We start from the raw sequence: 25,542 nt of genomic DNA on the forward strand, positions 1-25,542 counted from the left end.
TCGAACGTCCGTTCGATCGTCCGGTCATGCCTGTGGGGAGGGTCGATCGCGTACAAATTTCAACGTCGAGACAAGTTCGAGTTCGATCCAGCAGCTAGTCGTGACCCCGATCTCGGCCAAGTCGATCCCCAGTGGAATAGGTTACACGGTACGGGGCGGTGGTCGTTGAACCGGCTCTCTGATAACTCGGTTTCGTAGCGACGCCTTGATAAACGACCGGATCGCTTCCGGTACGCGTCCATCTATTCACGTGGAGTCGATGGATTTATCGCGGTCCGTTCCACTCGTGTCGTCGAGGTACGTTTAACTCGTTGTTTCTCGTTTCTGAACCAACCGGACGGCATTGTTCCGATTCCCCACCGCTCGTTAATCGATTCGGGAGTAAACAAGTAAACGTCTCTCTCTCTCTGTTTCTCTCTCGCCTGCTTCGATCTTCGAAATATCAACGATACACCATGTAGAACAAGAGCGATTTTTATGGACCACTTGCGAACCGTGTTCGTTCGCGATCTCTCGGCTGGCCGACTTGCCGATGTCGACGAGGAGAAGTAACGGAGAACGAAAGTGGTTACGCGTCGTTGCGCGGTGTCAACTAGCCAATTAGGCCTTTGTTATTTAATTGAACGCGCGTTTGAATGTCGTTTACACCTTTCTAATTCGCGCTAGTCACGGTGTTCGTCTCCGTTGGTTTCCTGCTCGACGGAACGAGCGAGACGAAGAATGGAACGCGCGTGAACAGAAACGGTCGTCGTCGAACGAAAAGGACGCGGGTTTACCTGGGTTCGACGTTGTTGGGAATTAACGAGATTAATTATTACCGGGACGAAATATGCGTGGGAGCACGCGCAACGGTGTAATTAGCGCGGCAGCGTTGCAGAGTACCGGCAGGAAAAGCGGAGCCGGAATGGCTCGTTTGCAAGAATTACTCAACACTCGGCAGGAACGCGAATAACACTGGCTCTTTGTGACGCGAGGCGCGCGTTACATCGGCTCAGAACGAGATAGCACCGCCGGAAACACCGTGGTCGGCCAATTGCTCTCAAGCTGCGCCCGCTGATTTTCATCCTCGTTTCTACAAACCGTATCAGCCTGCTTCAATTATCTATCTAATTAACAACAGCACACCACATTCAACACTAAAAGAAAGACAAAAGATAAGTGAAATAAAAATCAAATAAAATGAAAGGAAATCAAGCATCTTGTCAGAACAGTTAGAAGGTTGAGGGTGGGGGTGGGGGATAAGAAACTCTATCGAAACTCTCAAGCGTCTCGCGTACCATACTGTATCTCGGTTCCGTACGTTTTCCGTAGGTATCTCAGAAACGTCCCCTCTATCGATCAGTTGATTAGTCGCAAAGCGATACAACACTTACGTCACACGCGTTAGATACGTCGCTGGTCTCGTCGTCTGGGGTGGCAAGGGGCGCGCGAACGGGGGATTCGAGCTCGTGGCTCTGAAACTGTTCCTCGTCCTCCGGTACCGGCTCGTTTCCTGTTTCGAGGCACTGCGTCTCGGAGACTATCTTGACGCTGCTCTCGGATATGACCACCTCGGTTTTCTCGATGAACGTGGGCTCGGACACGGACAGTTCACTGGACGATTCCGTTATCACGTTCTGCTCGTCCACGTTATCGTTCGCATCCTCCTTCGTTTCTTCCTCCTCCGGCAGATTCCTTATCCGAGCATCGCTCCTTTCTCGCGTCGGTGTACCGCGAGCCTGCGTGTCCTCCGGTGGACACTGCTCGCAATTTTCCTCGCTTAGCACGCGACGTTCCGTGTCGAGGAATTCGCGAGTGCTCGCAGCGTCCGCGGAGCTTTCCGAATGACTCAGGGTCCCCTCGTCGAAGCTGCTCGACTGCACGGTCGGCATGCCACGAGCCCCGTCTTCCAGGTCCTCGATCAGTTTCTCCGGGACGGACGGCTCCTCGAGATTCTCCCCAATTTTCGACTCCACCGAGTCGACGGACTTATCGTTTATCGTTACATCTTGTTCCACCGCGCACTCTTTAATCTCGTCTCGTTCCGACTCCTTGCCACATTCCGTCTCCGTTACGGGTTCGAAGGGATCGATCGATTTGCCGTCCTCCCCTACGATCTCTTTGGCGAACCGTTCGGTGGCGCTAGGCTCCACGTCCTCCTGGCACAACGTCTGATCGAAGTTGTCCGAAAACTGACCGGTCTGCTGATCCTCCGCGTAAGCCGCCTGCTCCGTCCACGTATCCAGCGCGTCCTTCTTCCGCGAGCCGCTGCTCTCCTCCTCCATCGGTCCAACGTTCACCTTCTCGATATCCGTCTCGACGATTTCCGGGATAGCGTCCTGCACCTCTTTCTCCTCCTGATACTTATCGACGTAAGTCGCGGGTGTCGTGGTTACGCGTTCCTCCCGCTCCAGCTCGTAGGAGGACTCGTGGAACGGTTCCTGCGTCGTACTCGAGGCGACTTCCGGTAGCCTCTCGGCGAGATCCGGCTGCCGGGACAGGACGAGATAGTCGGCACACGGATCTTCGGTGTCCTCGTCCCGCGGGAACTTTCCATCGTCCGACGCGTCGCGTGCCAGCTGATCGATCTCGCTCGTCGTTGTTTCCTCGATTAGTATGGCGCCAACTTCCGGCTGCTGCTCGAACACTTGCTCCTCCTCCTCGTCGCGGAAGCCCACGGCGACCGGTTCCGGTTTCACGGTCTCCGCGTAAGAAGGATCGGAGATTTTCGTCTCCGGTGACATGTGGCCGTTCTGATAGCTGTACGGTTTCTCGATCAGAGCGGCGTGCTCGGTTTCCACCGCGATGAATTCCGCGTTCACGTCGAGCGGGTCCTCCTGTCTGTCCAGCACGATCCTTTTGACCGGTTCCGGCTCGTTGCTCGACGTCTCTTGGTGTTCGTTGTCCGTCTCGATCCCGGTCTCCTCCTCGGTGTTGGAGCAGATCCTCAACGCTAGCTCGCTCTCGATCAACTCCTGGAGGCTTTTGTCGTCGCTGTCCAGCTCGTTACGCGTGTTGTTAGTCAGGATTAGGTCGTCCTCGTCGTCGTTGTTGTCGCACAACGAGATTAGTTGCTTGTTACTCGCGGTTATGTTATCCAACTGGATCAAACCGTTGTTAGATTGAACACTACACACCTCGGTCTTTTTGCTACTTACTACGTTGATGGACTTCTTGGTCGCCACCTCCGCCATTATGGCGCGTCTGGTTCGTCGGACAGTCGCACCGTGAACACCTGAAACGGTTAGATTCGTCGCTGTTAATGACCGGTGTTATTTTCAGACAGAAACGTGATAAATATCGTGTATACGTTCGAGGGAAATAATTCCCTCGAGTGGGGAGGAAGCGAGTAGAGGTGGATGTACGGATAAAGAGTCGCGAGTGACCCGAGAGTTGAACCGAGAGCGATGGCGGCGTCGGCGGCGGCGGCGGCGGTTTTATGGTTATGCGAAGGCGAAGCTCGCGGGTAGCCCCATAAAGTGAACGGTCAAAGAAACGCGTTCGTTTGCCCGTCGACTTCTCGGCGGGACAACGAGCTCGACCTCGGCCAGAAAATTAACGGCGAGAATTCGCGAGAAACTCCGTGCCCTCGCCCGTTCCATTCCCGACTACCGTTGATTTACGCGACTTAAATAATAGATTAACGTTCCGTTCGGGAATTCGCTTGGTCTATTCCTCCGCGCGGGATACTCTTTCGTAACCAGCCGCCTTGGATAGCGATCACGGCGTTACCTCCATCTCGGATCGTTCGCAAGAAGGTCACCGGGTATTTCTGGACGAACAATTTTCTTGGTTCCCGGTCCTGGTGGCAGGGGGATGGTGCAGCGACGGCGGTCTTTAATTCGACGACGGAATTAGCGTATCGCGTCGAGTAACGTCTCCATTCTGGACGACAGGACCGCGCGCGCGCGCGCTCTCGGCTCGTTGTGCAATTTTTCCATGGCCGTTTAAAACTCAGACGAGATTATTAATGCATCTCCGCGGATTTGGACGCGGCTACACCCCGTCCGCGGTAGAAACATCCGCGATCCGACGATTACGAAAGTATGCACGGGGGGAACCGGAGAGATGGTGAGGTCGCGGCGGTTAGGAGGAGGCGACGTCTATTCTTAGATTGCTCCGGATTCGGTGAACAACGAGACCGCGTAATTCGCGACACGGGTCGCAACGACAGGAATACGCTGGTCCCACCGGCGTGCGCGTTAATTCCCGTCGACGCGCGGCGCGTGCATCGAAATTAACGGAAGATACGAGAGACCGCCGCGGCGTATGGAACTCAGGAAGCGGTGCAGGCCCGCGTCGTTGGCTGCCAAGCTAAATCCTCCTATTATTAGCCATTCCGTATACGCGTCCGCGTATTTGTGCCGCGGCGACGGGACGCGACTTCGAAAATGAAATCCGAAACTGCTCAAGGATACCTAAACGCTGCTGCCACCGCTGCTTCCTGGACTCCGGCTCTTTCCCAATCCCCGATGACTTTTACGACGCCTTCTCGTTTCACGGTCTAAATTTCCCCGGGTCCGGTTTATTCCGAGACCGTGCGGCGCAACAATTTATGGCGGGCAACCGGAACGAGCGTTCATCGATGCTCGCCGGCCCGTTAACGCCACTCTGGGTCAGGATTGTCCTGGCTGCTCGAGCTGTTCGCAAAGAACATACGACGCACCCCTAAATACACGGCGAGTTACTGGGTGCGAAGTAGCGAAGTTTGTCCAAGATCGAACGAACGACTCTGTTCTTAATAGCGTACGGTTACGATTCCGTCGACCGGTTGATGCGTCGCGGAAACATTGCTGCCGGATTACGACGACAAATCGGCTCGACGCGGAACTATATGTTCGCCTAAAGTGGCAGTAACGATGCATGAATACCTAACCGCCTCGTACGCGTCCATGCATCGTTCCGCCTAGCTCTACGTATCTGTGACCTCCGAGGGTCGTCCTGAATTAGCGTCGTAATCGTCGTGAAAAACGAGTTATCGCCACGAGCTGTACACGGCTCGGAGATAATTGGAATTTTTCATCCGCGACATTCGCGTTCTCCCATTGGGTTGTTCTGAAAAAAAGAAGAAACTCTCGGTAGACGTGGAACTTTACCCCGGCTCCACTCGAACGGAGAAACAAACCGGCGTCGAAAAAGTACTTGACAAATTCCAGGGTATCGTGGACCACGAGCGTAGGATTTATAAACAGAGAAAGAGAACGATCGGTCCGATTCTGGTATAAACTAACCCGCGCCGCGGTAAAATTAGAAAGTGCTCGTAGAAGCGCATGCGCCGGTGCTACGGCGTCCCTTGGTCTGCGCATGCGCGTTCGCGAGTTTTTCCATGCTCGACCGGTGCAGCGTGATATTTAAAATCGCGCAGAACGCTTTCAAAGCCTGTCGGTCGTCGTGCCTCTCTCGAGCCTTTTGCGCGCTGTCTGTTTAATTTAATTCTCTTTCTCACTCACTCTCTCTCTCTCTCTCTCTCTCTCGCTGCTTTCTTTTTCCCCCTTGGTTCGCGTACTCTCGTTCTATCCGTTCGTCGATCTTTTTCTCCCCCTTTCTCGATCTGTTTCGTCCGCGCGTCTGCGCTGCGCTCGCGCGTAGTGCACGTACACAAAGATCTTTCTTCTTTTCTCCCGTCCCTCTCTTGGCCGGCGTTTCTCCGAGGTCGTTCTTCGGGTTCACGACCGGGACTACAGGAGAGCCGATCCCTTCTCTCTTTCTCCCGGATCGCGGCTAACTCTCTCGTTTCAACCTCTTCTCTATTTTTAGAATGACACACTACCGCGATTCAACGATGCTCCCCGAGTCTTTCTCTCTCTCCCTCTCTCTCTCTCTCTCTCTCTCTCTCTCTCTTTCTCTACCACCACGTAGAAGCTGGGAAATCCTCTGCCCAAAAGCGGCCGCGGACGAAAGCGACAACGTCACTTTTCGTTTCGACCGATTCTCCTCCGAACTCGCCTTTCATCGATCGCGATAGAGGAAGAGAGAGAAAGAAAGAGAGACAGAGAGGGATAGAAAGTCGACGTATCGATACTCGGTACTGAAATCGTGAAAATTAAACCAGTATCTCATAAATTCGCGGTCGTAAATCACTCGGACAACTCGTGAGAAAGTCTGTCGAAGGAAGAAACGCGAAGCCGGGGAGATTTATACCGATCTTCTGGACAATAGCGATGGTTCGTCGGTTGTTCGGTCACGAGTTCTCGGATTCGCGGGTCAACGAGTAACAGCCGGCTCGTAATTAAATCGCGACTTTACGACGACGATTCGCGGGAGCACGAGGGGGAGGCGCGCGAGGTAGCGCAGAAGAAGCCTGTCCAAACGAAAGCGCAAGGTTCACCCGTAAATTGCAGTATCATGTAGTATTTGCACAATCATTCCGGACGCGTAAGTACGTGCTAGAATCGGAGGCGGGTGAACGTACGGCGAGGGTGTCCGCGCTTTTGTCCCATTCTTGCGCCCACTCGCTTGTGTCGCAACGCGGCGCGTCGATCGCGCCGATTCTCGCGTTCCTCCAAATCTTCGCTCCCGTCGAGGGAGGTCTAATTAACGCTCGTTAATCGGACGATTTATGTAACGCGTGTCGATGCGGCGAGTGAAAGGGATCGATTACCACCGATGTCGTCGATACAGTCGACGCGGGTCGTTCCGTGGATTTACAACCGCACCGGCGGACCGCACCTGAGCCCCGCGAGGACGTAATCGATAATAAGGAAACCCTCTCTTTCCTCTTTGCGCGTATCTGGACAGCTCGCGGGCGACTCCGACTCGAAATAGAATCGGTCGACGTGAAATCGCGGTTCGAATCGGCTGCCGCGATGCTCGAAAGTTCTCCGCGGATACGCGCGAATCGAGTCGTGTCGCGACCACTCTATTGACCCTAAACGATCGTTTATGGTCGCCAGAAACACGGCCAATTGAAATGTCTCCGGGCTGCGTTGGCTTTCAGTAATGCGTGGCAGAGCCAGCTGGGTAAATGGCGAGGATTAATCAACGTCGAGACTTTTGCACGTGGAGTCGTTCGAAGTACGCGGGGTTTCGTGTAATCTCGAAAACGAGTAGCTTAGCTGCCAAGCGAGGAGGCGAGCGGCTGCTGCAAAAAACTGTAACGAGGCTCGATTACTCGGAGAACCAGTGGATACCGTGTAGCTACGAGCTGGATCGTGGATCGTCGTTAGGCTAGCACGGTCGAGAGATCCGATCGAGCGTCTTCGTATCCACGGCGAGCTTCCTATCGGCAATTCTACCGGCACGATTTTCGCAGCGTGTATCGCGAAACGAAAGCATCGGCTCGTTCGAGCGGCGAGGAAACTTTTCACGCGGCGCGTTATCCAAAGTTCTAATTTCCACGAGCGCTTTCCACTTTCGAAAGTTTCTATTCGCTTCCTATTCGCGCGGCGGTCGCGTTGTTTCGTTTCGAAAGGAGGCTGCGAGGGGGAAAAGCGGGGTGGAAAACCGGCGAGAACACGAGAACGAGCTTTATCCGGAAGCTGCGGCCACGAACGCGCGCACGCAAAGAATCTTCCGCGTGCGTGAGCGCGCGCGGGTGTCCCGCCGTACGTTTTCACTGCAACTCGAGTTGCAGAAGGCGCGGCCCCGGTCTGTCGCGGTGTCCCCTTACAGATTTCTATGCAACTATAATTAGGTAACCGACACCGGTCCCCCGTAGGAATCCCTGTTAGCCGCGAAGCTATGCCGGCGCGGAAAGTGGCGCGAATATTTTCGGCGCGAGGAAAGCCGAAATTAAACGCGGTGTCGCACTTTTACGCGCCAACTTCCTCCTCCTCTTGTTTCTCCCAACGACGTTTTGTTCCTCGCCTTTTTCTTCCTCGCAGCTTACTACACACCACGCTCTGGCTGGCTCGCGCGAGCTACAGGCCAACCACTAGGTTCTACACTGGTACACACCTCGAGCCTCCGCTAGGCGTTATTAAACGCTCGTCGCTCGAAACGTTTCCAAGCAATTTCCAGAGCAAATACCCCGCTCCGTTTCGTCCGCGGCGGATAAAAGAGTTGAGAGATTATTTGGAGAGCCGAGGCGCCTGAACGAGCGCGTAGATTTATATAAAACCGATGGAAAGCTCGTTCATACGGTGGACGCAGCCGGAGTAACAAAACGTGTTGGCGTTGATTCAACTATTTGGAGAACGGAGTAGCGTTTAGAGGGCTCTGGTAAAAATGGTACGGGGATATAAGCGGTCATATTTCCTGCGCGAACGTCAGGATCGATACGTACCAGCTGAAATCACCGTGCACGACAGCCGCGAGTGCTCGCCGAATCGCTCGTTTCTATCATCCGGATATCGCCTACCAATACCGTTACCACCGATTTATCTGGCGAATAATTTTCCAGCGTCCAACTTTCCACCGTTCGAAATTACGACGTCCGCACGAAAGCCAAGTGACCGGAGCCAAGTGGCTGGCTGGCGTCGCGCGAGCCACCAGCCGGGATGCAGAGAGAAACGGACGGTTAATGAAGACGGAACGTTGTTTCGCAGAAGCGTGATAAATTTACCCCGGTCGGGCACGCAGTTCGTTATCGTGATTAATAATCGCGTAACAACGATCGCGAACGGTCGCGCGCGAGCTACCAAGAACCAGAGAGACGGGACTGGCAGCAGGCCGTTCGACAATTGCCCTGGCAGACGGCCGATGTCACCGCTTGCGCGAGTTCCCCGATTCCTCCTCCGTATGGCGTCGGGAGGCTCGCCAAACCGCTGTTAACGAGAACGAAACGGAGGAGATCCATCGATTCCACCGGCTCCCCTTTCTTTCCGCGAACGGACGGGACCCGACGAGAGCGAAAGGATTTACCATTTTTGCCAGGGATTAGCCGCTGCTACGCCGACTGTTATTTCCAGAACGCTGAATCATCGATTCCTTTCACCGTGGACGGTTTTTCATCGTTCCACGGTACTTCCTCGATCTTTTTACCGATACGATCGAACCTTGAAATTCGAAATTCTACTCGCGGGGAACCTGGCAGTCATCTGGCAGCGGACGAAAAGTTGGCAGCGCTGGGCGGAGGGTTGCGCTGGTCACTGAGAAATTTCCAGACATTTCTCGCCGGCGAGCGAGGCTACGCTGGCATCCCGAACCAGCTTCCTCCGTCTCCTTCTCTCCATCCAGGCGGACCTTTCGATCCAGCTACTCTCCGCCGTTTGATACGTAAATTTGGTGGCCCGCCGCCCGCTACGATCGCTGTATTTGCATTTAACGAACCCCCGGCGCCGTTCCTCGTCACCGAAAGAACCGAACGAGTTCCAAGTTTCCTACGAGCTACTGGCAGCAGCCACTAACCGGGACGGCAATAAAAATGCAGGGAGCGCGCGTTGATGCTCGAATTACAATTAAAAAGGAAACTTTCCGACCGCTTAATATCGACGTTAGTTTCGTTTTATGAACCAGTCGAGGACCTCCCGCCAGTGTCCACTTCGAAACCCAGATGAACCGCAGGGGGACCAGATGGTCGTGCCTTCGACCGTACCCGTGCCGACCGCGAGGGTGAACGCCACGGTTTACCATTTCTTTCCTTCTCGGAAAAGCCCGATTTCGAAACCTTAGACCTCAAAATCTACCCTGACCAACGACCTCCCAGTTCTCCGATTTCCCCAGAGAAAAAAGAGAAGAAAACGTGAAACCAATTCGACGAAGCGTCGGTTCTGCGCGCGGGTCAAGGAGAATGAGAAGCAGAAGAAGGGGGTGGAGGCGGGTGAACGACCCGGAGGGAACGAGGAGGATGACCGCCGCTGGGACGACTCCCCTAATTATCCTCGCGTTACCCCGCGCGATGAATGAGAGGAGCGTCCGGCGCACGGTTTCTTTCTCGAGGAACGCTCTCGACGGTGGTGGCGTCGGTGGTGGTGGTGGATGTGGTGGTGGCAAGGTCACCGGAAGCCGCGGGAAAATTAACCTGCTTCTCCGGGAACACGCGATCCCCGGATTCCTTCTGGCTGTTTTTGCGCGTCCCTCCGCCCGTTTATCCTCGTGCTCCCCCCCATCGAGCTTCGTTCCGCTCGACGGAAGTTTCGTCTCGCGAACGGTGATTTCGGTTTCTGCGAGGAACGTCGAGTGCGCCGCGTGTCGTTGGCATTTGAAACATGGACGTCGGATCGCGTAATCTCGCTCGCCGGTTAGTTGTTCCCGGCCGTTGTGCAAAGGGGCAATTTATGCAGAAAAGATCGGCACTTCGCGCGGCGTTACGTCGCTGCTGGCGATGTGTCGCAACGCGCCGTTGGACACCGTGTGTACAGGCGGGAAGGATTACGAGTATTTATTTTCATCAGCCACGAGAGAGATCCGCGTAGGGAGTGAACACAACGGGTGACCACGTGTGTTCCCCGTTCTGCAGCTGCAGTTCACATGCGCTCCACGAGAAAGTCACCGTTGCCTTCCATTTCTGCGTGACACGCTCGATTATCCCGCTCCCATCGCGAGATGGCCTCTTCCCGCTTTTCTTCCGCGATTCGAGCAGAATTTCGAAGCATCGAAAAGCAGACGACTGGCGGAAAATCACTCGACTCCGGAAGATCGAGGAAGAATGCGAACTCGCGATGGTAGCCACGTCCACCGAGGCAAGACGCGATCGTTACACCGCACGGTGTAACTTAATGAAGCGTCGCGTTTAAAAACTCACCCCGCGATGGTTCCAGGTAGGTCTTCGACTCCAAAAGGGGAGGAACGACCGAGGGGAAGTTCTAGCGGTTTCTAACGGCAGAATGGAAAGGAGAAGAGAGGAAAAAAGACGACTGCGAAGGCGGACGCGAGGTTCGCGCGCTAACCCGACGTAAAAAGAGCCCGACGAAAGCTTTGTATGGAAAGCGAGGCGAACGCTGAGAATTTTCCCGCGGCTTCAGCCTCGCGGCGGCCGGCCAATTTCAGCGTTCGGTTAAATAGCTGGCCATATAAATAAAAACATGAATAGCCATAATCCAGCCTCGATTTCTCGATGGTGACGGGCGCCGTCGCGCGACTCCTCGATCGGTCTTGGAACTCGCGGAACATCCAAGCGCGCGATCCGATCGAAGCGTGAAAGGAGCGCGAACGTCGCGGTTCCGCGACGTATTCAGTCGCGATTTCGACCGATATTTGCACCGCTTCTCCGGGCAACCGTATTGCGCAACGGTCTCTTTCCAAGTCGTGTACTCGCAAATCTAATTTTACGCGGCGCAGCAAGATTTCGACGCGTTACCACAGCCCTAATGAGCGACGGCGGCTAAGCAAACAGGGAAATTCCAACAGGGCGATGTTTACACCGCTGATAAATCACCGGCTCGACAGGCGAGTCGCGCGATCGTTAACCCGTCCCCGTTATTAATAATCCTTCGCTCTGTCTACTTTTACTCCGATAAACGATCGATCGCCTCCCGATACAGCTCGTTTCCTATGGCACGAGAACACCGGAAACGCGTCGTTCATCCTCCGACGCGTCCTATTTGTCTCGAACCGCGGAGCCAGGGTAGCCGCTTGGATTATCGTCGAAAGAGAGCAGCCGGTTGCGCAACGAGCATCGCTGCCAGCCGAGGAGAAAACGAAGCCAACGAAGGCAAAAAGCTGCCGGCTCGAGCCGCGAATCGATTTGTTCCAATTAAAATGTCGAGAGCCGACCGCGCGCGCCGCTGATCTTTGCATCTTGGTCTTCGACGCGGGAAACGATACGCGGGACAGACACCAAGAACGAATGGAACGAACGATTGTTCCCGGTGCGTGATGCGCGGACCACTCTTTGTGAATCAATCGGCGATCGACGGGGCCGATTCTAACAGCATAAGAACGCGACGAATGCAAATGCGAGAGGAAGCGAGAAAGGGGAAGAGAGAGAGAGAGAGAGCTTGTGCACTCGCGCCACGGAGTCGTCTGAAAGGCGGCGAACGCGCGATTTGCAATCGACACTCCAATTAAACCTCTTACTCCCCACTATTTGCTAATAACTTTATCCCGTTTCCCTCGGCTGGAATTCACACCCGCCTCGGTTCCGTTATAGAAACAGATCCGCGGAATACCGTTGTATTTTTGCCATTTAATAAGATGAACCTCGCGGTGTAACAAGTTGTATCAAAATCAACGCTCCAATTAGGTGAGTAATTACGGTGTAGGTACCATCCATCTGCGTAGCTATTACAGTAGACCAAATAACTTCGTCACGTTTTCTCTCTCTCTCTCTAGCAAGCGATTGGTATGTACACGGGAGATTATATTTTCTTTCCTACGTAGGAATACTTTGCTATCCTACGGTGTTGCCAAATCGAATTGCTTCTATATTTATCGGACGTGTGCCAGGGGGGAGGATCCCCGTAGGAAACGGAACGACACGTACCGGTAAATCGCTTGAACCGAGGCGAGCGAGACTCGCGGGGTTATCGTCGACGTACGCGCTCGTTGACCCACGCGATTCGATAATGTCCAGACCCCGGAGCCTGTTTCCGTTTAATCTTAATCGATCGCGCTTTTAAAATTGATTTATACCCCTTTGTTCCACGAGCACCGAGGAAAATCTGGGTCGAGCCCCCTCCGAGTAGGAAAACTTTTCCGAGCACCACCTCTCGTACCGATTTCACGGCCATCTTATGGCAAACATCCTCCGGTTTCGGCCGGTGCAGCCTTTCAATCAGCTGCGCGGTTCGAGGAACAAAGTCTGGGCCAAAGTAAACGTTTCGACGGAAGTTTCTCGTTCGATTCCAGTTGTTTTCGCGGCGTTACTTGTTCAACAACGCGGCGTATTCTCCTGCACGGTTCCCACGAGGTGAAACGCCGACCACGCGGCACTAAATAAATGGAAATTAATCCGAATCGATAGGAGAAGCTTGTTAAAAAGTGCTGATAATCGCGCGCGAGCTCGAGAGAATCGAAGCGACGCGAATTCCTGGGAAAAAGACCGGGCGAACAATCGCCGGCTCGTTGAATATCCTGATTGTTCAACGGAGCTAGAGACGCAGAAAATGATACTCTCCTCTCGACGGGTAATGAGATCGGTCAACGAATGCGGATAACACTGGAATAGTGTAACGCGTTCGTTTCTTGGAATTTTCAGAGCCTTCTCGCGTTCTCTCGATCCGCGCAGCCACTGCTCCGCGGTGAAACTGTCGGTGGATCCTACCGAGAGTTTCCAACGCGGTGGTAGAACCGTATCGGAGGAGGAAAATTTCTACTCGCCCGATGGAATTTCACGAAAGGAATTAGATTTTTCGTTGGATTCAGGTCGTATCTTTCCGTGGGATCGCGTTTAAGTAAGGCTGATTATTCGCTTGGACCAGCATTCTTCGAGGTTTCTTCCGCGGTCTCGTGATCGCTTGATGAAGCACGCGTGACCGCGTGCATACGTATGCGCAACGGATTCTCCGGCAGCCACGTACGTACGTACGTACGCTCTATCGAAGCAAGCCCGGGGAATCGAGCGGCCGTGAACGAGGCAACGATCTCTGGGGCTGGTGAATCGAACCGAGGAATGCGAGGGAGCTGCTCGATTCTAGAGTGTCGCCTCGAGGATGTGGAAGAAAAAAAACGAATATTATATTCGCCCACCAGTGGATCGCGATCGATCCAACTGAAAAGGGTCTTTGTGCCTGGACCGTTCGATCTCCTTCGTTCGTTCTCTCGCGTTGTTTTTCCGATCGCCGGTACTCGAGCCTCGAAATTAACCAGATTTACGAACCGTCTCCGCCGAGAGAGCTCGCCAAGAGAGCTGCTCCAGAGAAAAACGAACGATCGCGAGGACTATCGGCAGGAGAAGTATCGAAGGAGGGAATAATACGCGAGGGCAAACGCTTCTGCTACGAAAAGGCGTCTCGAGCCTAGCCAAGTGGTTAATGGGTTAAAGCGTGGCGAACCGAAGCGTGCAGGGAGCGGAGGCTCACGATTCCGTGTGCCTAAATTTACGCACCGCAGATGTAATAAACCCTGTGCGGCGCACACGCGCACCGTTTTACGGTATCCTCTATCCGGGATTCCGAATAAGCAGCGACGCAACCGGCCGCCTCGGTTACGTCGCCGTTTGAACCGCTGCCAGACACCTTTCTGCGATTCTTCGAACGCGCCAAGGTGCGACCGTGTCGTGGAGGAACGTTCCTGGCCATCCACGAGCGGCAACGAGTTTCTCGAATCGAGGAATTCCTCCCCCCCTAACCCCCGTCGGGATTCTCCGCATTTTTTCTCTTCTCTTCTTTTTTTCACCATCTTAACAACAATTATTTACCCGACCCGATTCCTTTATTCGTTTGCATGGAAAAAGTTACACGCTCGGAATTCGGAATCCTTTCCAGTGCGGCTTTCACTGCGAGTATCGCCGTTTCGAGTGTCGGAAATTATACCCCGGCACGACGAAGATCGCTTGTAAATCGACTAGAAATTGAGTCGGGGGACGGTTCTAGGTCTCCTCTACGGGATAGAAAGCCGGATGAATGTATTCGCAACGCGGCGTCTACAGCCGCCACCGTATCGATTCCGATGGAACTAGTTTCGCGACTTTTCCGATCCTCCTTCGCTTCTACGTGTCCACCGTGCGGGAGAACGATTTTTTTACCAATTCCTAGCCTGCAAGTTATCAACGAATGATGAGCCATTCCGGATCGAGCCTGTGGTTCAAGGCTACCAGGCTTCCGAGTCGAACGTGTTCGTCGACGTCGAGGAAAAGAAACGTCCCAGCGAGCAACCATAAATTCAGACTCATCCTCGATGAATGATCGTGGCTCGTTCTGACTTATCGCCAACCGATTCGCTCGTTCGTTGCTTCAGCGGATACACGAACGAACCCAATTCTCTCGATTCGTATGAGACGCGTAGACGAATCGTCTCTCATCGCGTGGCAGAAGTTATACTTTCATAAACGTCGGCTCGAACAAATTTCTTCGTGATTCGTTGCCAGCTCTACCTCCGTCTCTATCTCGTTTCGACGGATTTTGAGGAATGCTCGCATGACTCACCAGTCCGGCTTCTGATAGTCCGATTTGGGGCTCAGACCGTATACGGCGTCTAAAAACCGAAGGCTGGTCGCACGCTTCTAGGTCGACGCTTCGTTTACCTTGCGCGAGTCGCATCGTTCGACGTCGCACAAATTACCCTACGTATCGAATTAGCGCCTGTTCCGGGGTTCGTGAATGAAAAAGCAAAAGACGGAAAGAAAGAGGGGAAAAAGGCAAAAAGGAAAGACCGCAAAGTGTCTTCCCTTATGAATAATGCAACACCCATGAATCTTCGCGCGGCTAATAAGTGATCCCGGCCAAGAGCCGCCTTTCTACTCTCCGAGAGAGAGAGACGAGCAACGTCGTGACGAGAAACCGTATCTACCCGCGATTTTATCCGAGAACGGTGGAATCTTTCAAAGCGAACAGTCGCCCTCGATCGACGCGGGCATGCAAAATTCAATGAAGAGGATCCTCCGCTCTTAACGAACCGTAGCTTTCCCCTCTCGAGGGTGTATTTTTAATCCCCCTCCCTCTCGCAACTACCCCGTGACCGTTTCTTGGAACGACCGCTCGATTCCGTGGTGGGTACCTGGTGGGACTAGAATTTGTCGAATTACCAAGAGTTAAATATAAATTTACGAACGTTCGCGGCGTTACTCGCGAGGACGTCTCGACGAGAGAGCGGAGAAACGCGGAGGATACGGTCGATCTAGATTTAAGTGGTTTCCGGGGCAGCTAGAAGCAGCTGTTGTTCGCGATCGAATTCCATCGTTCCTCGACGGGCGTTCCTCGACGAATTCCTGCGGCCGGCATCGCAAAGTTATGGGAACGTGTGCAGTAGACGGTTTTCGAAATTTTACGAGCGGCAGCTCTATAAAATAGCTCGAGGCACGGGTAACAGTCGAGCGATGACAGAAATTGGAGCTGTGTCTCTCTGTTTTGGAACGTCCGAGAAGAGGCTCTGAGAATAGATCGTCGTCCCGGAGGCGGAGGTTTGGTCGGTTGCCACTGGTGAACAACCGGTGATTACGTCGCCTCTTTCTCTCTGTTATTCTCTTATTGTTGATACGCGATCGCTCGCGAACGTTACACAGCCGCCTGTTCGTTAATTCGATCGGGTCCCAACCGAGTCGCGGTAACGATCGCGATCAGAGCCGCGTTTCTCATCGCGGTTGGCAAAGATCTAGATGCGCCGTCAACCACTCGAGATCCTATTCTATTCAACGCGATGCCAAACGCAATCCGTAGTCGAAATTGTTGCCGAAATCGAGGGACGCGGTGGTTGACTCACCGCGAAATACTTCCTTCTGACGAGAACCACTCGACCCGCCGAAATATATACGGGCTGAGTCACCTCGTCAGGCTTGCACAGGTACCCTCCTCCTCCTCCTCCTCCTCCACACGTTTGCCCCGGTCGAACGAATATATCGGGTGAACGTGTTCGGTGGCACCGATGCACCCGGGGGAAAATAGACCCACCGTCAGCCGGAAGAGACCGACCGCGCCGCCATTCGGGACGTGTTATTCACGGTTTTAAAATAAAACCTTCCTTTCCGCCCGTCTATTTTTTCTACGATTGACCCCGTTCGATTAGGATCGCGCTCCCGAGGAGACCAAGAACGAGTTCACCAGTTTCAGGTGGTCTAAGGTATCCAGTTGGTATTTGGACGGCTCAGAAGCCGTACCAGGGCCCCTAATCACATTAACGGAGCCCCGATATCCCCGTTTCGCCATCCCACCGATATTGGATTCATCCGTTGCGACGTGTTTTAAGTAACCAACGTCGTAGCCTGTCATCGTGTCTCTAGAAAAGTACTTCTCAGAGTTGCCAAGTCGAATTTCGTATCGACTCCACGCATCGAGGAGCAAACGAACGAAACGGGCATTTAAAATTGAAGAATTTGATCAAATGAACTCTGATAAACGACGAACGTCATCCGCGTGGCAGTCGTTTACGCTGTTAACTCCAGTGTAATTCATTTGTCGACGGCTGCGAGCGATTGGATCGCACGTACGCCGCGTTGTCTCGGGAATCCCGACTGTAGACACTTGTAGATTAAGAACAGGAAGTCGTAGTTGCCAGCGTTGCTCTTTCTATTGACAGCTCGTCGGTCAACCTGACGCCTCGAGCCGCCGGGTGGTTATCGGCACGATCGTTCGTATCGTGAATTTGATGGAATATCGAAGAGCATGCGATCGCGATCGCGATCGAAAGCGGCGACCATAAATGGATATCTTCGAAAAAAGATCTGGCCACCCTCGCGCCAGCTGTCTGACTAATCTAGATGCTATTTCAGCCGAAGTATTTCGCGAATTGCACGCATAAAACTCCTGACGTCAAGTGGAATTATAGATTCGCTTCGAAGTTGGCGGAAAGTCAAGATCCACCGTGCGATGTTTTCCACGGTAGCAGGAAGATGCACGAAAACGCTTTCGAATCATCTCGAAGATAGGGTAAACAGTGGAAAAATTCTGATTGCACCACCTTCGGTTGCTCGAAACACCCTCCATTTTTGAGGCGTCGCGTAAGCAACGAGTTACGAAATTTCGCGATGTTCCTCGATTCGGCTCGCTCGTCAGCTGACGGAGGATTTCATCCAATGTACAGACCGGAAGACATTAGTCAAGCTCTCTCGCGAGCCCGCATTCCGCGGCGATCTACTAATATGCGGTTTATTGATACTCGCCGGCTCTTTTCCTGCCTAAGCGCGATGCTTTCGCCTCGAATAATAAAGCGGCTGTATCAAATCTGGGTTGTTCAAGCCGGAAGAAAACGAGAGCCGTGTTTCTTAGGGTGAATATTTCCAGTGGCAGAGATCCAGTCGCAGAGGCAGAGATAAGCGAGGGCGAGCCAAACCACAAATTCCTCCTACCGCTCGTTTTCGTGGCTTTTTCTACGACGCGAGCCACCAGAATCGTATTTCCTCCGACCGTCGCAGGAACTCGGTTCAACAGGAAACGCGAACGTTTCTCAACTCTTCCTCTTCCTCAATAATTCCTCGACGTTCGCAGACATTTTCTGATCGATGCCCGTGCAGTTACGTCTCGGAAGAATTTGGAGAAAGTCCTGTTCCATGCTTAAAGAGACTCGCAGCTTCTTCGCGGTAGAGTAATGTATGCCGCCGATCGATCGTAACACGTCCGTGGAAGCTCATCATCGTCGATCATCTCTAGTCTTACTTCGGCTGTCGATGTAGGCTAGTGGGTTCTCCTTACGAGGATCGTCGTAAAAATGCAGCTCCCCCATCTCGACGTGGCTGCAACCGTCGTGTCGGATGCAACCGTCACGAGGCGCATAAACCTCTGACGGGACAATTTGCATAAATCTTTGATGTCCATGGAGCGGGGGTAGACCTCGCGCGGAAGAATACCGTGTCAACCGGTCACTTTCTCCGCTCGGAGCATCCATTTCTGCGTACCGTTCCTCGATCGCAATGGTGAACGATCGTGACCGATTAAAGTGATAACGGCTGACGTGTACACCGCGGTCCGAGGCGTTCGTGTCGATGCATCGATAACGGGATTTTTCCACTTATCATGACCCTCGAATCGTCCCAGGAAACTCGGGAATTCAATCGAACCTCAAGTTTATTGCTAATCGAATACGTGGGAAATCGTGTCGCGTTGCGTAAGATCGTTCGACGCGTCGAGTTCCACGGAAACTATCAAAGGAGAAGAAAATGGGGGGCGAACAGCGAACTCATTGTCGGTCGAGGGAGTTATGTAGGCTTGACGAGTAATTGCAGGGCGAGTCGCGACGCTCTTCCCAACCATTTCGACGGGAGTAATTTAAATGGTCTCGCGCGTGCACGTGGGCGGTGTGCATTAATGTATTCCGCGGCAAATTGCGCGGCGGAAAAAGGAGAAAAAGGAGAGGCGAAAGGGAAGCGGCGAAACCCGAAGCAATTTATTTAGGCATCAACACCCTGGAGCTGCGACCGGCGTGGTAAGTCGCGATTTATATCGGCAAGAATGGACGTTCGTTTTCATCTTTCCCCCGACACGGCAGCGGCGTCGATCGTTTACGAGAATAAAAATCGCTCGCGCGTAGTAATTGGATAGCACGGATCGCGTGAATCGAGGGAGATCTTGTCAGAGTAACGCGTTGTTGCTCCACCTTCTACATGTGTCTGACCTTTTCCGCGACTCGATGCTCTCCGCCGCTGCTGGCAAGACTTTCCTCCTCCACTGTTTCGAATCCGTTCCCGCCCGATATATATATTAACACCGTAAGTAGCGCTGTTTGCTCAGCTTTCGAGTATATAGAATAGTTCAAGAGTTAACTCGCGATCCCGTGCCACGCCCATCCCCTACACTCCCGCTCGCACCTCTATGAATCATTCCAGGGGTTAGAATCACGTAAGTGGCTTTTTTAGATTTACGCGCCTGGCCACGGTACCCGGAGAAATGCTCCTTTTAAGGAGACGCGTCATAAACGACCGAGCTACTCCTTATCGTCAGAAATAACATCCTCCAGGTTACATTCCACGTAATCGTAACGACGAGGGTGGCCAGAAAAATAAGCTGAATAAGATCGATACACGTTTCCTCAAGCTGGCAAGACACGGCTCGGAAATTCGTCTGGTTCCTAATCTTATCAGCTGTTGATTTTCCGACGTCGAGACGTCGAGACACGGTGGATCGATCGAACCGACGAAACGGAATCAGAACTTTCCTGGGAAACGCGGTTGCAACGTTAAGCGTTTCCAGACTCCCTGTGCTCTCCATTCAGTCGTCACAGACGACTCGTCCTTTGTCGCGCAGTCGCACGATTTTTCCTTGTCCTTCCTAGAGGACTCCAGCGCGTATTTCCGTCGCGAACGCAAATCTGGCGCGGATGCGACGATATCGTTTGCGCCGAACCGCACAGATAACGCTCGTCTCGTAATTTCCGCGAGTTACACGATCCTCGAACTTTGCTGCGGAACTTGACATCGCGACGATGATTAGTTCCAAGCGAAAAAAAAAGTGGACGGACACCGTGCGCAGGGTACGCGCGAGATACTCGAACAGGTGATGAAACGGCGAGACCGAAGGAACGCGTCTGGATCAGGAATAACGCGTGATCTCGCGAAGGAAAGTGTATCGAGGTAGTCTTTTACTGTTACCTCTAAGCGCGAGGTCCCTTCTTCCTGTTCGCTCGGCACGCCATCGGCTCGCGTTACTTTCACGTAGTACGTACGCGCTCGCGTCCGAGCAATTGTTACCGCGAGCTTTTTTTTCTCTTTCTCTCTATCAAGCAGAGTTCGCCGTTGGTTTCTCTCGTCGCTCTATTTTCGAGCCGATGATTCACGACGCAGCGTTCGTCACGCACGACACGGCCGCGTTTTTATTTCCGTTTCGCGAGGGCGACGCGACCTGGCTCGCGTCCGCGGCTTCCGATGATTCGCGCGAGAGCGATTCGATATTCGCGAGGCGAGCCATTTCCCTTGGCGAGACGCGTTTCAAGGGAACCTGCGCGGTAGGTCGTCCTCGTCTTCGCAACGAGCACCGTGTTTGCTCGCAAAATAATTCCCCGTTCGCGTATAAATCTCGCCGCAGAGGGCGGAAAGGGGGTGAGAAAGATCAATGCGATCCGCGCCGTTGGGTTCCTTCCACATACCCCGCGTGTCTGTCTGTTTACAATTAACATCGAACCGGCTAATCCAAGATAATGGGCCGATCGGATGAAAGTCTGGCTCGCAGAAGCCGGAGGAGACCTTATTATACTTTCATGATCCCGCTGAGAACTTTGAGTATGCATAACCGCGTATCCATCTGTAATTGCCCGGCGTGAATTAAAGCGGCCGTTTACTTATCACCATCCGAACTCGCGAGTGGAAATTCGTCGACGTTCTTTCGTCCACTTTTTTTGTTCATTACGCATACGTACACGGTCCTCGACGTTCGACGAACAAAAGCACCCACTGTTCCCCTCTATCTCCAAGCCCCTCTCGACATTTGACTTTGCTCGAATAGAACGAGCCTCGTGGAAAACGAAAGCCGTAGTCGCTTTCCGCGAGGGGGACACAATGATCGTCCCCTCCGCGAGGACGAAACGCGAGACAACTTCCGCGATTAGAATGCCCTTCGCGCGTTCAAGAACCCTCATCCCTGCTGTTGGGTTCGCTGAAAGCGAACGATTCGAAGATCGGGTTGCAAATTATGGCCCGATGGGAACGCGTCGTGTTAAACAGTCCCGTCCAAGTTAAAACGAAGACGATATCGAGAATAAAGATCAGTCTCCTCTCGCGATAGCTGTAACTCAGCGTAGCCGAGAGATCCTGGAGCGCGTTCGATCGGTTCGAGGGCGCTCTCCCCGACGTTTTCCGATCGGAATCGGCACGAAACGGCGACGCTCGAGCCGCGAGCGTTCAATAATTCATATTCAATCTATCGATAGCAGCTGCCCCCGCGGATAATCGAATAATTCAGCCTCTATCTGGGTCCCCGGCGTACTTTCATCTGTCCTGGGCATCCTTCGGAAAATTTGCGACCACGACGGGATGATAAGCGAGCGGATCGTAGGACGAGTCACGAGTGCGCGGTTAGAACGTGGCGAAGGGCGTGCAGAAAGAGCGAGGGAGTGAGAGAGAGAGAGAGAGAGAGACAGAGGAGCCGAGGTGGAACGGAAGGATCGCGAATGCGATCGGGCAGGACTCGACTGGCTACACCCTGCCAGCCACCTACCCGAGCGGAGCTACGTTTTCAGCACGCGCAGTAACCGAACCTACCCATGAGTTACCGAACGATCCTGTTTCTATTCCACGCGGAGTAACGGAGTATCCGTTCGAAGCAGAAGGAGAAAAAAAAGAGGAAAGGAAAAAACCATTGTTGCCACTCGCGAAAATCGTACACTTCTACTGGCTTTGGTATACACACCGGTTCTAGATAGCGAAACGATGTTTAAACGCTGGCTGGGCCCATTTGCAATGCTAACGCCGTTCAATGTAATCGCGGCTGAACGCGAGCAACGAACGCGTCGCGGAAACCGAGCCACGGGATAGACGAAGCTAGCAGCGAATTCTTTCGCGAGCACGGCAGACAGAAGCCGTTTAAATCGCAAACTGGGACGATAGCGTTGCGGGTGACACCCGTTCGAGCGACTCGAACGCTGGTGAATCGAAGCAGGAAAAGTGGTGGCCGTGCCGAGTGAAATCGATGCGGGCCCACGAGTTCGCAAGCGGACCACCATGGGATCGACGGGTCAGTCCTGTGGTACCGTCCGACCGCGAGGAGGGCATCGCGAAAGGGGATTAAAAGCGGCGTTTCGCAACGGAATGTGTGTCTGCTCGTTCGCGAACAAACGGGCAAACGTTGAAATATTCATCGGTCGGCTACGTGTGACTAATACCCACCGCACGAAACCATGCTCGTTCGAGGCCGACGGTTTTCTGCTTCTCGATTTCCAAGCTCGCGTTCGAGCCAACCGATAAGCGCGGACACGTACTACCCGATTGTTGTGCCTCGGGTTAAACGAATCGAACGAGCGCGGACAGAACCGATACCCGTTATCAGCCAGTTCGAGTAAATCCGAGATTTCGAGGCTGCACGAGGTGGTCTCGTTAACGGAAATCGAACGAGTCGAAAGATTCGTCCGGGGACCTTGCTCGACGCGAATCCAACGTCCTTTCTTCTATTTAAACGCTCGCGTTCAAAGCAAACACTCTCGCTTTTACAGCAGGCCGGTAAACAGAGGTGCGTGCGAGAACATGAAGCGATCATGGTTTCCAGCGCGTAAATAAACGGTGGGTTGTTTATAAATAGAGATGTATAGGTGTATCACAGGAGGCACGATGGGCGATCGAATCCCCGTCCTGGAACGAGAACCATCGACGCCTTCTCGCTCGGCTCGACGCTGGAATTCTCGATATTTCGCGATTCGTGATCGTACTCTTAAAACGTCTGGCCGCGTTTCGACGCCCCTGAACGTCGCCTCGACGGGACCAACCTCGAACGGAGTTCCAGGCGGCCAGTTCAAGGTTGCACGAGAGTTTCGCGTGAAATTACGCTCCGGCTCGCCGGAGAAACTCGTTCCTCCGCTTCCACGCTTTTCGCCCCGACCACGCCACGGACGGAGAATCGAAGAATCCTTCTCTCCCTTTCTCACTCTCTCTCTCTCTTTCTCTCTCTAAACACCCTTCAACCCCCTCAGGGATGGTCCACCTATCTAGAGACGCTTTCAGAAGCAAATAGAACCCAAAAAACTACCACGGTCGTATCGCATTCGAGCCTCCTCTTCTCTCTTTCCTCGGATCAACCCTCGGTGGCGTACATGTACTCCGATTAGGTTTAGGTTTGCATTTTCTACGATTCGCTCGAGACGTCCGATAGAATTTCGATCGATTTTCGATGATGGCGAGCGGTTAGAGGAACGACGAATAGTTCCGGTGGAAATGACGAGATTGCGATCGTGCGTACACACAGGGCAGGGAAGGATAGGGAAGGGACGAGAAAGGAAGGGCGAGAGCGACCGGCGCGAGAGGACGGGAGGAGGAAATCAATGCCACCGTCTGCCGCGGGAGAAGAGAAACTCGTCGCGTATCAGTGAGTTTTCGCCGGTGTCTGTTGCGCGCGGCCAGAGACACGGGATCGGGCCCAGAAAAATCCACGGAACGGTTGACCAAAGGGATCAACCTCTGGCGGTAGAAGAGGATCGTAAAAGGTGGACGGAGCCGAAAGCAGATGGAGCTGAGGGAACGACGGCCATGAAGGGATAGAGAAAGGGAGAAAGATAGAGGGAGATAGAGAGACAGAGAGAGAGAGTCAAGGCTCCGCAAGGGTATATACTCACTCGACCGCTAGCGTAGCGTAGCCGCCACTGTCTTCTTCGTCCTTCCTGCGGGAGTCACCCTGGATTTACCGGCAGAAAGCTTCACCTTCCTCCGATTCCTTCCTGCTCCGCCTCTTCTTCACCGTCGTTTCGGCTGTGTTAACCGGTCCTCCAGTAGCTCCACCGAGGATACGCGGCACAAATCGAAACACGAAAGGGTCGCGCGTATTACGATTAAGGAACACCGATATCGGTCCAAGTAAAAAAAAGCAGACAGTCGGAACCAATACGCCTCGTACGACACTCTGCGCGACACTGCCTCGATAGACGAGACTCCTGTTAGGTGACCAGGGTGTGATGGTAGGGGCGCATCGAACGTACGTACCGAATAAGGGAGGCAACCACCGCTCCGTTCACGCGGGTGTCTCGAGCCTGACTGACGCACCAGCCAAGCCTGCCGACCGACCGAACCCCTACTGCCTCTCTCGCTCTCTATCCTTCTCTCTCTTCACTATCACAGCCTTACCTCCTTTTATCTATCTATCTCTCTCTCTTTCTCTCACTCTCTCACGCCGTCTCTCCAGAGTCTCTCTGCGTGGTTCGTTGCATGGCCCCTTCGTCTCTCATTTTACCACTCTTTCTCCTTCCCCCTTTGCCACCTTTCCACTCTCTGTCTGTTTCGCTCTTCTTCGATTTTCACTCTCCCCTTTGCTCCGTCTCACCATTTTTCTGACCTCTCTTTCTAATTTTATCTACTCGCTGTCTCGCTCCAATCGGCGATGCCCTCCCTCCATGTAACCTCTGTCTCGAGCAGCTTCGTCTCCTTTCGTCCGATGGAGATTCGCTTCGTTGCTCGTTCCTCTTCAATGGCGGCTGCTGCTGCTGCTGCTGCTGCTGCCGCTGCTGCTGCCGTTGCTGCTCCTCCAACGCCCACAGCGCACGGTACCTATAGGTACACAGGGCGGCATGGTCGAGACGCGAACCTCTCTGCCCTTCGCCAGGACCTTCCTTCGTCGGAATAGAGCAGGATCGCCGCGCGTCGTGTCTTTCGATTTGTCGCAGCCAGATATACCTGCGGCCTTCCAGCGAAAATAGGCTCCGGTTTGCTTCTCCCTTTCGGGCAATGTTTTTTTTCCACGATGCATCAACATTGTTCCCAACGTTCTCTCCTCCCTCCCTTCGTGTCCACGTTCCCGTCTCCGTCTCTCCTCGTCCGAAATTGCGGATAATTCTTCGGGTGCTCCGATCGATCGCGCTTCACCAGACGCAGAAGACGCAAACCAGTGTTATTTTTCCAGGCCAAACCAAGCGGTTGCGTCACCGAAAACACTCGACCTTGTCCTCCGCTGGTTTTCCGCGGAATCTTCGTTCGAGGACGTCGATTGCGTAACGATTCCAATTCCATCGATCCGCACCCCCCTGTTCCAATTTAATCAGCAGCCATACACGCGTGCTCTCCGCGGTGTTAATTTTCCCAATTTCTAATCCAGACATTCGTTCTCCGTTCGCGCTCCATAACGTTCGAGGAATCGCGTTACCTCGTGATTAATACAGGTGACTAGCCACGGTACTGGTGTATTAACGTATGAACGGATCGCATTAGTCGCGATAACGACGGTACGCCGCGCTCGCCGTTATCACGACGATTATTTGCGCGACACGTTCCGAGGTGCAAAGAACGAAAACGCGGAAGAGCGATTACGAAAACGTCCGTGTCTCGCAACGTGACTTTGGTATTGCAAGAAATTTTATCTTTATTTCCCCATTACTAGCACAGCACGTAACGTAATTAGCTTTTACGGGAAAGTAGTTAACGATGTCGCTTTTCTTGTTGCTAACGATCTTACGTTTACGAAATTGGTACGGTGCTTTTAAAGATCATCCCGGTTAAACGGCTCGCGTTTAACGTTAGATCGCGGAAGG

At 53.3% G+C, this 25,542-nt stretch overlaps 1 protein-coding gene across 15 annotated transcripts in view; it reads right to left on the reverse strand.

Moving 5' to 3' along the window:
- LOC143428486 (uncharacterized) overlaps window positions 1–24,102 on the reverse strand; it is a 44,173-nt gene extending 20,071 nt beyond the window's left edge. For 4 of the 15 annotated variants that reach the window (XM_076903400.1, XM_076903395.1, XM_076903396.1 and 1 more), the window contains exons 1-3: window positions 23,641–24,099; window positions 3,138–3,214; window positions 1,374–3,080 (exon numbers count right to left, since the gene is read on the reverse strand). In XM_076903400.1, the coding sequence (XP_076759515.1) occupies window positions 1,374–3,080; window positions 3,138–3,173 (1,743 nt within the window). In that variant the 5' untranslated portion in view covers window positions 3,174–3,214; window positions 23,641–24,099. Of the gene's footprint in view, window positions 1–1,373; window positions 3,081–3,137; window positions 3,215–23,640 lie in introns of all 15 variants that reach the window. The other 11 variants (XM_076903398.1, XM_076903394.1, XM_076903391.1 and 8 more) reach the window with 7 other exon arrangements.
- Between the last annotated feature and the right edge of the window lie 1,440 nt (window positions 24,103–25,542).

The sequence above is a fragment of the Xylocopa sonorina genome, chromosome 10, assembly GCF_050948175.1.
Source record: "Xylocopa sonorina isolate GNS202 chromosome 10, iyXylSono1_principal, whole genome shotgun sequence".
Taxonomy (NCBI): Eukaryota; Metazoa; Arthropoda; class Insecta; order Hymenoptera; family Apidae; genus Xylocopa; species Xylocopa sonorina.